Raw genomic sequence first — 13,212 nt, forward strand, 5'->3', positions numbered from 1 at the left:
TATGTACTAAAAGCAGACTATAATCCATAATATATTTCTTAGGTATAGACATCAAAAAAGTGTAGTTTGTTCAATTTGCTGCCACATAAGACTTAACTGGCTTTACGGTGACGTTGCTCGCCACTTTGCACTGAGAAGTGGCTGGCTAGCCACACAAATAGTACATATGGGATAGAACGTGGGCACTTTTCATTCAGATACTAAGAAGATTATAGTGCCTTGTGTCTGGCGGATTCAGTCTATCATACACACTTTGGAGGGTCACTTGGTCCTAGCTGTCCTTCAGAGAACATGCAGTGTCTCAGAAGAAAAATAACTTTTCAGACAGAGGTGGGTGGCTGGCTCTATTCATGTCTATATCACAGACTTCAGGGCACTTTTTAATTTAGCCAGAAGACTCCGAGGCCAAGCAGAGTGTGAGTTGTATACACCTGAGAGAAAGCCATTTAAAGGTGAAAGAAATGGCGTGAGCTGGAAAAAAGATGAACATGCACAGTGAAGGGCTTTGTTTGTTGGTTTGTATTCCGCTGACAGGGTCCCAGTTTGTTTTTAGAAATTAACTTATATTGGGTTTTTGGGGGAGGGGAATTGGACTTTCACAGTCTCCAAATCACACATGTGCAAAATAACCCCCACTGCATTCAATATGTCACGGTCTGCAAGTCTCTATGAGCGTGACCACCTTTTCAGGACAGACATGATGTGAAGCTATTTTGCACGTCAGTTTATTTCTGTCAAGCCTTAAAAGCTACAGTTTCATCTCGGTCAGAAACTAGCAAAAAGTGGCAAAATAACGAGCATTGAAGAGGCAGAAAAACTAGCCGAAAGAGGCACGAAAAAGTCAGAAACTAGCAGAAAGGGCCAAAATAAAGGTCAGAAATGAGCAGAAAGGCAACATAATGAGCTGAGAAGAAGCAGAAAAATGTGCAGAAAGAGTCACGGTAAGCTCCAAATAAGCGGAAAAAGACACAAATGAAGGTAAGAAATGAATAGAAAGACGTAAAAGTATGCAGCAAGAGCAGAGAAGAGGTAGAAAATGGGCAGTAAAAGGCAAAATGAAGGTCAGAAACAAGCAGAAAGAGGCAAAATGAAGGTCAGAAACAAGCAGAAAGGTACAACCAAGATCAGAAATGAGCAGTAAGAGGTCAAAATACCAGAGAGTGGAGGGCAGGAGTGAGCAGCAAAGAGGCAGAAAACGAGCAGAGCTTCTATTTTTTAACACTCCGATCCATTCATAGTCACTTACTGATCTCCTCATACACGTACCCACTCGCAGACACTCATACACCTTCTCAGATACTAACGCACCTACTCACAGACTCATGCATGCTCTCACAGACCCACTCAAACACTCATGCTCCCCAATTACAGACTGACTTAGAGACTCGCGCACTCAGTCACAGACCCACTCAGAAGACACTCACGGATTCACTCACACCCCCACAAAAATCTCACACTCATTCAGACCCATGCAGCCATTCACACACCCACTCGCCTACCTATACAGCCACTCGCACACTAGGAGTGGTCGGAATTCGCCTAGTCGCGTTTCGCAAATCTCTGCAAAACGGTAAAAAATCTCCGCGAACACGCAAAAAAAATTCCACGAACACACAGCGATGCTTTTTTCCTGTTCGCAATTGCTGTTTGCGTGCTCGGTAGAAAATATCTTGCGAACACGCATTTTGACGATGCGAACAAGCAAATAATTTCGCGAAGCCGCGGAACAGAATTTTTGGCAATTTTCCGTTCTCCACGGAACACGAAATTACACAAATTCCGCGAGTGGAATGGAATTTACCGCCCAGGCCTATCACGCACCCACTCTCAAAGGTTACAGTACGGAAATAAAAATTTTAAAAACAAATTCACTGGGAAAAAATAAGGTTACATAGATGTTCTAGTTTGAAAATAGATTTTAAAAAGCCTTAGTAATTCTCTGAAAAAATAAAGGTTAGTGGGACGTTATAGTTGGGAAATAGAATTTAAAAAACTTTAGAAAAACACTGATAAAACCAAAAGTTACAGGATGTTATAGTTAGGCTCACTTTTACAAAACCAGTGAAATTCAGCAAAGAAAGTTACTTGAGCTAACTACAACTTTTGCGCCCACAATGCACTGTTTATGACCTCACATATTACATCACTCATGACCTGGTCAGTGACTTCACTGATACCTCAAATTACCTCACTGATATCATCTACAATACCACTCACACCCCCACAGCCTCTCACCCACTGACACACCCATACAGCCACTCACTCGTCCACCGAGCCACTCACACACCCTCTCATTAACGTACTGCCTTCACCTATACACCTACTCACACAGCCACTCACTCACCCATAGTCACACAGCCACTCACTCACCCATAGTCACACAGCCACTCACTCCTCCATACGCTCACACACACACATATACAGCCTCTCAACATAGCCAACCACACAACCACTTACTTATCCATTCACACAGCCATACAGGCACTTGTGTACTCACTCACTCAGTCACTCCAATACAGCCACTCCCACTCAGTTAATATAACCCCAACTCAAACAGCCACTCACTAACCCATACAGCTACTCACACACCCACTTATTCACTCATACAGCTACTCAGACACGGATACACAATCGCATAGCCGGTCACTTAATATATGGAATCCTACATTAGAACACAAACTTTGCCAATTTAACTTTTGTAGTACTTTAGTATATGTTTAACACTCAAACATTTGGAAAACCCTCACAATCATTGGATGATGTCATTTGAGATGTCTGCGGTTATGTCACTGACCATGTTGTGAGTGAGTGTATGTAAGGTCATAAGCAGTGCCTTGCGGGCGCATAAGTTATAGTTCGCTCAGTTAACTAAAAGTACTAAATTTCACTGGTTTTGTATGAGCAAAATCTAAGCCTAACTAGAATGCCCCGGTAACCTGTGTTTTGGTTTCAGTGGAAATATATATATATATATGGTTACTTTCCTTATCGTTCTAGTTAAGTTACCTGCTTTTGTGAAGTCCAAAATCCAGATGTGGGAGAAGCTTGGGCAATGTCTGGTGCTGGTTGTTGAATTACATCTAGTTTCAGATTCAGTCTTATTAATTTGGGAACACTTGAGACATGGAATCTGCATTAAGGTAAAGTCACAGTTACCTCTTGGGAGAAAACAGTCCAGTTGCTTCCTTTTTTCTGCATAGTGAGATATGAAAAGTTAAAGAGCACAAGTGAAGACTAGTAAATGAGTCCTATACCTATAGATAATACATAGAAATCTAAAGTAGGAGGTACTCTCCCTTTGTCAAATGGGGATGGCGAACGGACAACAGGAGAAAGTTTTCTTGTTTCAGTGATTCGTTTTGCCATTTAGAGAGGTTTCAGCCAATGCCATAACATAAGATATTGCAATCTGTGTACCACACAGACCACTTGTGGCTATTTAAATAAAGCTCATTCTCCGGATGAAAACACCGGATAAGTGGAGTTTTGAGTCAACTTGCAATATTGATCCAACTTTTTGGAGTCCCCGATGGTTGGTGGAAGATTTTTTTTTTTCTTACCAACATAACAGATGGTTAGTGGCTTGTTTGGCCTAGTGGTTAAATTACTTCTATCTGATAGAAACTTCTAGCTGCAGATTCCTTACCTTTGAATTTCCCAGGTTTCAGGCTGGAATGGAAACATTTCCTCGAACAATAACTCTTGCTTGCGCCATCGAGTGGCTCCTTTCAGCTCTTCTGCGTTGGTTATCACATTGCGGTCACCTATATAGGTGCCACCCAGTCGCACAACGTCAGTTATTTTCTTTCCTCACCAGTTAATCACCGATCCTGAAAGGGCTAACCCTCTGTCGCTTTTAGTCAAGCCTTTTTTCAACTTTTTGTTGACTTTGGGATTTTTTTCCATTGTGTGCGAAGATGTCTTCGAGGAAGACAGATTTTAAACCGCCTGGTGCCTGTCACTGCATGATTTCGCTTACCGACCCCCACCTCATCTGTGTCTGTGTCTCGAGCGTGACCACAACTCAGTCGTGCTCGGACTGTCGGTCTATCGCTTCAAAGGCCTTGCGAGAGTGGGCTATGCAGCTCCGTTCAGCCCACCAGTCAACATCATCCAGCGAGACTCTGCGGAGGTCCTGGCCCTGACTGAAGAGGAGGAGGTCGCAAGACCGCTCCCGGAGCCCAAAGTCCTCTTCGTCCCACTTGAGGTTATTGGTACACTCTGGGAAGTTGCACAAGAAAATGAAGTCCAAGCATACTGCATCAAAAAGGGGGACCCCGAGCAATAAAGGTCCAGCATATGCGCCCAATGTATGAACTATGAATAAAGAGGTATGCTCTTCCTACAAGTGTAAAAGGGGGAGTGGCCCCTATAAGGAGCAAGGGCCCTCACACACCCCAAAAGGTGTCATGCTTCATCATATGGCAGCTTCTCTTTGGGCTGGTGCTGCAATGGCCGACAGGCCCCGCAGGGGGTGCTCTTTGCCGGAGATCTTTTGTAGACCTTTGTCTTAACTGTAGGTGAAGTATGTGTGTGTGTGGGGGAGGGGGGGATGTGTGGTGTATATAAACAGGTAAGTTGAGTGTAGGAAGTGGGTGGATTAAAAATAACTATGTAAGCCAGCTGAACTAACTTTAATTAGTGGGTTTCACGTCATGATTAACCCTTTGCATGCTCATGACGGCCGGGAGCCGTCACGCCTCACCTCACGGTGGCCGTGTGCGGAAGACGGCCCCTGGTCGTCTGAATCCCGCTCACTAATTAAAATGCCCGCACAGTGTGAAAATTTGCGCTGCATGCAAGGGGTTAAAAGTGGTAATACTCAAATACAGAGACGCTAATAGTCTTGTCAAGTATTTAAGTGTAAGTGACGGTTGACGTGTTTCATGCCCAATATTGTCAACAATGATAGTGGCATTTCTTCAGGACCTAAAACAACTACTAACTACGTGAAAAAAGGTGGTACATATCTATATAGTAGAGTCCGTTTACCATCCGTTTCTAATTACACCATCCGCAGTCAGTACGTCATCAACACAGAGGTCGATCGCACTCTGCGCACCAATGGGCAAAGTCGATTGCAACGCCCCTGCTCGTCTCCTAACTCCAGGGTTCTTTGACTCCTTACTTTCTGATTTTGGTCCCCACAGAAGAGGAACATGCTTGTTGATGACATGCTGACTGCTGATGGTGTAATTAGAAAAGGATGATGAACGGATTCTACTATATAGATATGTACCACTTTTTTCAAGTAGTAGTCTTAGGTGCTCAACAAATGCCACGATCATTGTTGACAATATAGGGCATGGAGAGTCTGGTATCCAGAGCTTCTGAAAATGAGCATCGAACCTCCGATTAGGCTACCCGTCCGGGAGGACCTTTTGTCGCAGCAGCAAGGGAGGGTTCTGCACCCAAACCTGTCAAGCCTCTCTTCCATACGTGGAGATTGATGGGTATACGTTGATGGCTTTATACCTTCCTCCCGAAGTATGCATAGGTATTTTGTCAGCCTGGCTGCCCTCCACTGACACCGTATACGCCTGCCGTTGGCAGAAATTTGTATTATACTGTTCAGAAAGATCTATTGACCCTCTTTTTGCTTCTTATTCTACTGTTCCTTTTATTCTTACCCTTGCCCAGCAGGGTTCAGTGTTGGGTACTCTCAAGTGTTCTCTTTCTTCTCTATCTGTTTTTTGCAGCTGCCAGACCAACCCTCTCTCTTTAGGTCTCCAATTGTAAATAGGTTTTTAAAGGGGCTTGTGCACATGTTTCTGCCCCCGCCCTTTGTCATGCTGCAGTGGGACCTTAATATGGTCTTCATTCTTTTTGTGTGCTCCCGTACAGCCTTTACACAACTGTCTCCTCTGGGTTCTCACCATCAAGACAGCCTTTCAAGTGGCGATAACATCTGCCTGGAAGGTGAGTGAGTTGCAGGCGCTATCTTGTACGCCTCCCTACATGATGTCCTTTGCAGATAAAGTGGTTCTTTGTTCTTGCCGAAGGTGGTGACCCCATTTAATCTGGGTCAGTCTATCACGCTGCCCACCTTCTTTGCTCCCCCGCATCCCTCTAAGGAAGAGGAGTGCCTCCACTGCCTGGAACCAAAAAGAGCGTTGCCGTTCCACCTTGACTGCACAAAAGAGTTCCAGGTGGACAACCTACTTTTTGTTGGATACGTTGGAGCTAAGAAGGGGCTGGCAGTGCAGAAAAGGACCATTTCTTGCTGGGTTGTTCTCTTCATTAAAATCTGATATGTCCTAGCTAAGAAGCGGTCCCCTGAGGGATTAAGAGCCCATCCCACCAGGGGAAAGGCTGTGACTACAGCCTTGGCTCAGGGTGTCCCAGTGTTGGACATCTGTCAGGCAGCAAAGTGGTCAACTTTGCACTACTGCCTGGACTGTCAGGTCCGCAGGGACAGGCAATTTGCTTGTTCGGTCCTGCAGGACTTCTTAGTGTAAGGAATTTGGTCCGGAACCCACCACCGGGACAGTATGGCTTGGGTATCTAATTCAAAGGTAAGGAATCTGCAGCTAGAAGCCTCTATCAAATGAACAAGTTACTTACCTTCTGTGGCGCATTATCTGGTAGAGACTCTATCCAGCTCCAGATTCCTCACAGGTACACCCATTCCTCTCCACTTTGCGCACTGATTTTGTTATGCTAGGGTTACTCCCCTTTTGGGGCCCTAGTTTTGCACACTTTTTTGTCATTTACTTTGTGGCTCTGCATTTCTGGTGTGGGAATAAATAGCACTGACTTCTTCGTGCCTGAGCGGCATCTATGTTGGTGACCGTGACATCAAATCTAACATGAACGACGCCAATGACGTAACACGGAGCCGAATAGAACCACCCGACGGGGCGCGCAAGAGGTATTGCGTGAGCAAAAGTTTCCGGATCCAGCCTGATGGCAGGGAAATTCGAAGGTAAGGATTTTGAAGCTAGATTGTTTCTACCAGAAAATGCGCTACTGAAGCTAAGTAACTTGTTTATTGTGACTCAACTTTAGGTTAAATCCTGACGCTAGATTGTGATCCTTGCCAAATGATTTAATATGTATTTAAATAGTAAATGTGTGAAATAATACAACCATTCTATTGCCTATAACGTAACTTACTGCAGTACTTCCAAGCAGAGCATTTTTCACAGAAATACTTAATATACAAACACTTCAAGAAAGATCTTGACTACCATAGACCAATAAATGAAACATCAGTTTTCGTAAAGAGTATATCATCAATTCTTCATGAACATTGTTTTGGTTTTCAACTGACCATATGGTTTTAGACAAATTCAGTTTTGTAACCTAGTAGCTTTTGTACGATTTAATGACTGTTAACTTGTTCAATTTGAGTAGTCAATCCCTCTGAGAGGATAATCTCTGATTAAGGTATTCAAGAATTGTTGCATTCCACCTGGAGCCCTACTTTGTGGCACACTATTCTCTACAGGGAACTTAAAAAATAATAAACTTTTTTTACAGCTACTTCGTTCGTTCCAGTGTCGAATTCGGAAAGTTCTCCTTCCTTGCCAAATGGAGGCCAGTTATCCAATGCAGTGCCTACTACTAGCTCTCTTCTGCAAACAGCGCCACAACACACCTCACCGACGACTGTAACGCTATCCACGCTCCCTCAGTCCAGTGAGATTAGCAGCAGTACACTCTCCCAAATCAGCAGGTAAGATGTGGCAACATCTATACACCTGAAATGGCAAACTATATGTAATGACTTTTTTATGTCCAGAAAAACAAAAGGGTCATTTACTCATCGTGTACCCGTGGCAGCAATATTTTGCTAGTTATGCTAAATGGATTGAAATGCCAAATCACTTTTCCTTATCAAACAATTTGATCTTTTAACCCTTAGGAGTGTAAATAAAAGCATTGCTAGAGTTTTGTAGTTATGTTTCTCCAGTATTGGATCTTTCATAGATTCACATGCTTGTATCTTCCCCGTCGTCATGGTGGGAGTCTCCCGGTAAAAGAATAACCATAGCCGTAGAAGAAAAAACTGCCTGGAAACCATAGAGTAGTAAAACAATAGGCAACCTCTCCTCCTCATTATGTGGTCCAAACTACAGCCAATCAGCTGCCAGCACCAGCCTACACCATTGCCAGCAGAGCCACCATACCTCGGATTTCCAACCGCCTTCGTGTGAGAAGGAGTCTCCTTGAGCTCAGCTCAGTTTTTCTCTCTACCGAACTTTTGACCTTCTACAGTTGGAAGTAAGGTACTGATTTTTCAAGATTTGATTCAAAATGTCTAAAGGCTACAAGAAGAGACTTTTCAGATCTTGCAGATCCTGTGGCAAGGCCAGATTATTTTCTGAGGACCCACATAAGGAATGCTTGTGCTGCTTGTATCCCAAGCATGTTCCTAAGGACTGCAAATATTGCTGCACCTTCTCTGCCAAAACTCTTAAAGATAGAGAAGCTCGTCTGTTATGGCTTCAGAAGAAAAAATCAACAGACTCGGAGTCTGAAGCCAAAGGAGACACCTCTAAAAAGCATAAGAGCGAGTCCTCTGAGGAAAAAGGAGATCTGAAGAGACAAAAAGCTGGTAAAATCAAAGAAGGTGAACCTTCTTCTTCTCTTCCTCCAACTCCTCTCAAGCCTACTTCAGAAAAGAAGGCTCCGTCGTCGTTACCGTCGTCGAAATCTACAGATATTCCAGTCAGATCGCGAACGAAGCCATCGACGACCCAGACGACGATCTCGTCGACGACAATCTCGACGACGACAGCCTCGTCGACATCGACGACGACTCCGTCGACTGTGAGTGCCAGGCCTTCGTCGATTGCAAGATCTACGTCGACGACTATCCAGTCGACTATGCAATCAAGATCCCGTCGACGGCCCCGTCGACGACGAGAAAATCGGCGACGATGACTGCTGTTGGATCTCCAACGATGATGACATCTACTTACATTTCCATAAAGAGGATTGCCCCGTCGACAGGCTCGCCGGCGAGTAAAAAGAGTTTTCCACTCCCAAGACCTCGCCACTGCTTCCATCTACTATACTGGATTGCCAGGAATCTGAGGAGGAAGGGCCTTATGGAGTTGCCTGTAGTCCCTTGCAGCTCCATATTAAAAGTCAAGACTCGAAAGACGAAGATTTTCAGGAAGTTCAAGAACACTTATCTTTTAAAGATCGTCCAGTAAGAGGCCCAAAGCGCTATGAGTCCTTTTATCAGGCCTATCATTATGAGGATGAAGAGGAAGCGAGTCCCAATGTCCAAGAGGAAGCTATGTCAGTGCCTGTTTCTTTGATCTCAGACTTAAGGCACATGATAGACAGTTATTACTGTCGTTTTCCGGAGGATAACGCTCCAGCCTCTACTACTGCTCCTGCAAATGTTTCTCAACCTGTGAGAGAAACACCAGTGATTCAGTCACCTCCTCCAGTTCAACGTGTGGATGTTCCAAAAGTTATTACTATTCGGGATGACTTAATGGATTCTGATCATGACAATCAAGCTGAGGAAGGAGAGATTCCCCAGGATGATGTGGTTGGGGATGAATGGGACCAATATATTGTTCCAACTTCTCCCGTGTCACCACTACCTCAAGCAAGTTCTCCGCCGGAGGATATAGCCAGCTTTCATGATCTAATTGAAAAAGCCGCTAAGAGGTGTGAGCTTTCTATGGCAGTTAAAGAAAGTGATTGTTTCCTTTATGACTTCAAAGAGTCATCTAGGAAGTCCGTAAAAGCTATCTCGATTATACAACATATCTGGGATGAAGGAATAAAACTGATGAAGAATCCGGCATCAGTTCCAGCTTCAATACCTAAATTGGATAAGAAATACCGTGCTCCTGAGACGGCGCCTGCATGTCTGATTGGACATCCTCGTCCGGAGTCGGTTGTTACTCAAGCGGCACAACGACGTTCCAAAAATCCTATGACAACCGGTGTAGCGCCTCCTGATAAGGAGGGTAAGCGAATGGATGGTATTGGTAAGCGCTTTGCAGTCATGGCAGCAGCATTAATCAAAGCGGCAAATGCAATGGCACTTATTAGTCGATTTAATAGACAGATGTGGTCTGACATCGCACCAATCCTGTCACATCTTTCGGATGATAAAAAGGAGGAAGCAAATACAATTTTGCAAGATGGAGCCAGAGCAGCATCTGAGTCCATAGATGTAGCGATGGACAAAGTCTATAGCTTTTCGACAAATGGCTCGAGCGGTTGCTCTACGGAGGCAAGGATGGCTCAAATCAACATCCTTTCGGCCTGAAATCTAATCTAAAATCATGGACATGCCTTTTGATGGAGAAAGCCTGTTTGGAAAACATATTGGCGAGGCTCATCAAGGTATAAAGGCAGACACCGATACTGCTAGATGCTTGGGATCTTTACAGCAAGGCCGTTACCAGTCATTTCGTGGCAGAGGATCGAGGGCATTTTCAACAGCGTTCCTCGTTTCAAATAGGTACCAACCATACCATCAACCGGGTTACCGCCAATACTCCTCCAACCAACAATATCGATCCTCTAATACATCTTTTCAACAACAAGGAAGGAGAAAATCTGCTGCAAGAGGAAAGCAAGATTCTAGTCATAGACAGTGATATTCTTCGGGCGCCTCCGACACCGTCTCATATCAATCAGTTCCATTACCTCTCTCAATTCCTACCACATTGGCAGTCCATAACATCGGACAAATGGGTATTAGACATCATTACACAGGGTCACACCCTGGAATTCTCACAAAAACCTCCAAATCGCCCACCTATCTGCAGAAATAAACAGCATCTTGCAGCCCTCAAAGCGGAAATCATATCCCTCATAATGAAAGGGGCGATAGAAGTTCCATCACATCAACAAGGGACAGGATTCCATTCGCACTTTTTCCTAATAAAAAAGAGACAATCTTCCAAATGGAGGCAGGTAATGGACCTCAGTGATCTGAACAAATACATAAAGAAATTCTCATTCCGAATGCCATCATTACAAGAAATCCTTCTTTTACTTCGCAAAGGAGATTACATGGTCTCTTTAGACTTTTTGGATTCATACTTCCATATTCCGATCCACAAAAAGCACAAGCGATAACTCCGATTCATGGTGGCGGGGCGCCATTACCAGTTCACAGTTTTACCTTTCGGCCTGAAGTCTGCCCCAAGGGTTTTCACAAAGTGTATGGCTCCGATTGCAGCACATCTAATGCAGCAAGGTCTCCAAATTTTCCCTTATTTGGACGACTGGCTGATAAAAGGACCATCGTACCAGGAAACACAAAAGTCTTTACAGATCTGTATGGATCTTTTCCAAACATTGGGCCTTCGAATAAACAGAGAAAAATCCTCTCTTACTCCGACACGATCTCTGCAATTCCTCGGAGCAATATTGAAAACTCAAGAAGTGAAAGCGTTTCCATCAGAGGAACGCATAACGGAAATCCTGAATCTGACAGCATCAATAAAATCAAAAAAGTCCACTTCCATCAGGATCTTCAAATCTTTACTGGGAATGATGTCATCCTGTATTCCATTGATTCCCAACTGCCGTTTGCATATGAGACCACTTCAAGAATCCCTAGACAAACAATGGGTTCGAGCTCTAGGTTCATTCGACGACAAGCTGATCATCAACTCTCAAACGAGCAATGTCATGGTAGGGTATCAGGAGCAACTTGACAAAGGGCCTACTATTCGAACCTCAATCTCCAAGTTACGTCATGACATCAGACGCTTCATTGCAAGGTTGGGGAGCTCACCTGCAAGACCTGGAGATCCAAGGTCTTTGGTCTCCGCAAGAGGCAAAACTTCACATCAATCTCTTGGAATTGAAAGCAGTTATCCTGGGTCCTCAGGCTTTCTACCCAGAATTCAGGGGTCTTCGGTCTTGGTGAGGACCGACAGCACTACGACGATGTTTTATCTTCGAAAACAAGGTGGCACAAGATCAAAGCCCCTATCTGCGCAGGCACAGAAAATGTGTTATTAGTCACAACGTAGCTCTACAAGTAGAGCATGTTCCGGGAGTAGACAACGAAAGAGCGGATTTGTTCAGCAGATCATCCGCCATTTGCCACGAGTGGGAACAGAATCAACACCAGCTAGATCGGATATTCCGTCTGTGGGGCAAACCAAATTTGGATTTGTTTGCAACGCAGAGCAACAAAAAATGCAGACATTATGCAAGCAGATTCCCACAGAAAGGTTCAAGAGGGAATGCTCTTCATATCCAATGGACAGGGATGTTTGCTTATGCTTTCCCTCCCTTTCCCCTAATTCCGAAGATACTGAGAAAGATGAGATCAGAACCTTGCCAAATAATTCTAATAGCCCCAGCCTGGCCGAGGCAGTTTTGGTACACAGAACTTCTCCAATTGTCAGTGGAGCCCAGGATACAGTTCCCTATAATCCAATCTCTGATTTCCATGAACAAGGGTCAAGTTCTTCACCCACAATTGACCTCTCTAAAATTGTCAGCTTGGAACCTTTCGAGCATGAGTTTCAGTCACTAGATATTCCTCAAGAATGTCGTGAAATCCTGGCAAGTTCTACAGCAATATCTACTAACAAGACATAGACGGCAAAATGGAAGAGATTCTGTAACTGGCGTCTTGCAGACAAGATTCATCCTTTGACTTCCTCACCGGAAAAAAATCTTCCATATCTGCTTCATCTAGCCAGATCGGGACTTACTCATTCTTCAAATAAAGTCCACTTAGCAGCAATTTCCAGATACCGTAGGTCTCCAGGATGTCCATCTCTTTGGTCTCAAAGGTTAATTAAAGAATTCCTAAAAGGCTTATTCAGGAAATTCCCTCCAATTAGACGTCCTCCGCCTCCTTGGCAGCTTAACATAGTCCTGTCACAGCTTATGAAAGCGCCTTTTGAACTAATTCACAAAGCTGAGTTGCAATTTCTCTCATGGAAGGTAGCCTTGCTTCTTGCTCTCACATCAGCCAGGAGAGTCAGCGAAATTCAAGCTTTTTCAATCCAAGATCCCTTCAAGCAATTCAGATCGGATATAGTGCTACTAAGAAATACCTTCTTCTTTTCATCTCAATGAACCAGTAATCCTGCCTATGTATTTCAAGAATCCTTCCACTGCGACAGAGAAAGCTCTTCATACTTTGGAAGATGTTTAAAGTTTTACCTGGAAAAGACAAAATCTTTTCGTAAATCAAATCAGTTGTTTATTGCTTATTCAGGACTTAGAAAAGGTTTGGCTCTTTCAAGATTCTCCATCTCG

The 13,212-nt window shown here is 44.1% G+C and overlaps 1 protein-coding gene across 5 annotated transcripts in view; it reads left to right on the top strand.

Moving 5' to 3' along the window:
* Positions 1-13,212, top strand: part of UBAP2 (ubiquitin associated protein 2) — a 1,803,012-nt gene that overhangs the window by 1,150,533 nt on the left and 639,267 nt on the right. For all 5 annotated transcript variants that reach the window (XM_078674719.1, XM_078674718.1, XM_078674717.1 and 2 more), the window contains exon 17: positions 7,483-7,678. In XM_078674719.1, coding sequence (XP_078530845.1) covers positions 7,483-7,678 — 196 coding nt within the window. The remainder of the gene's footprint in view (positions 1-7,482; positions 7,679-13,212) is intronic.

This window comes from Lissotriton helveticus, chromosome 2_1, assembly GCF_964261635.1.
Source record: "Lissotriton helveticus chromosome 2_1, aLisHel1.1, whole genome shotgun sequence".
NCBI lineage: Eukaryota > Metazoa > Chordata > Amphibia > Caudata > Salamandridae > Lissotriton > Lissotriton helveticus.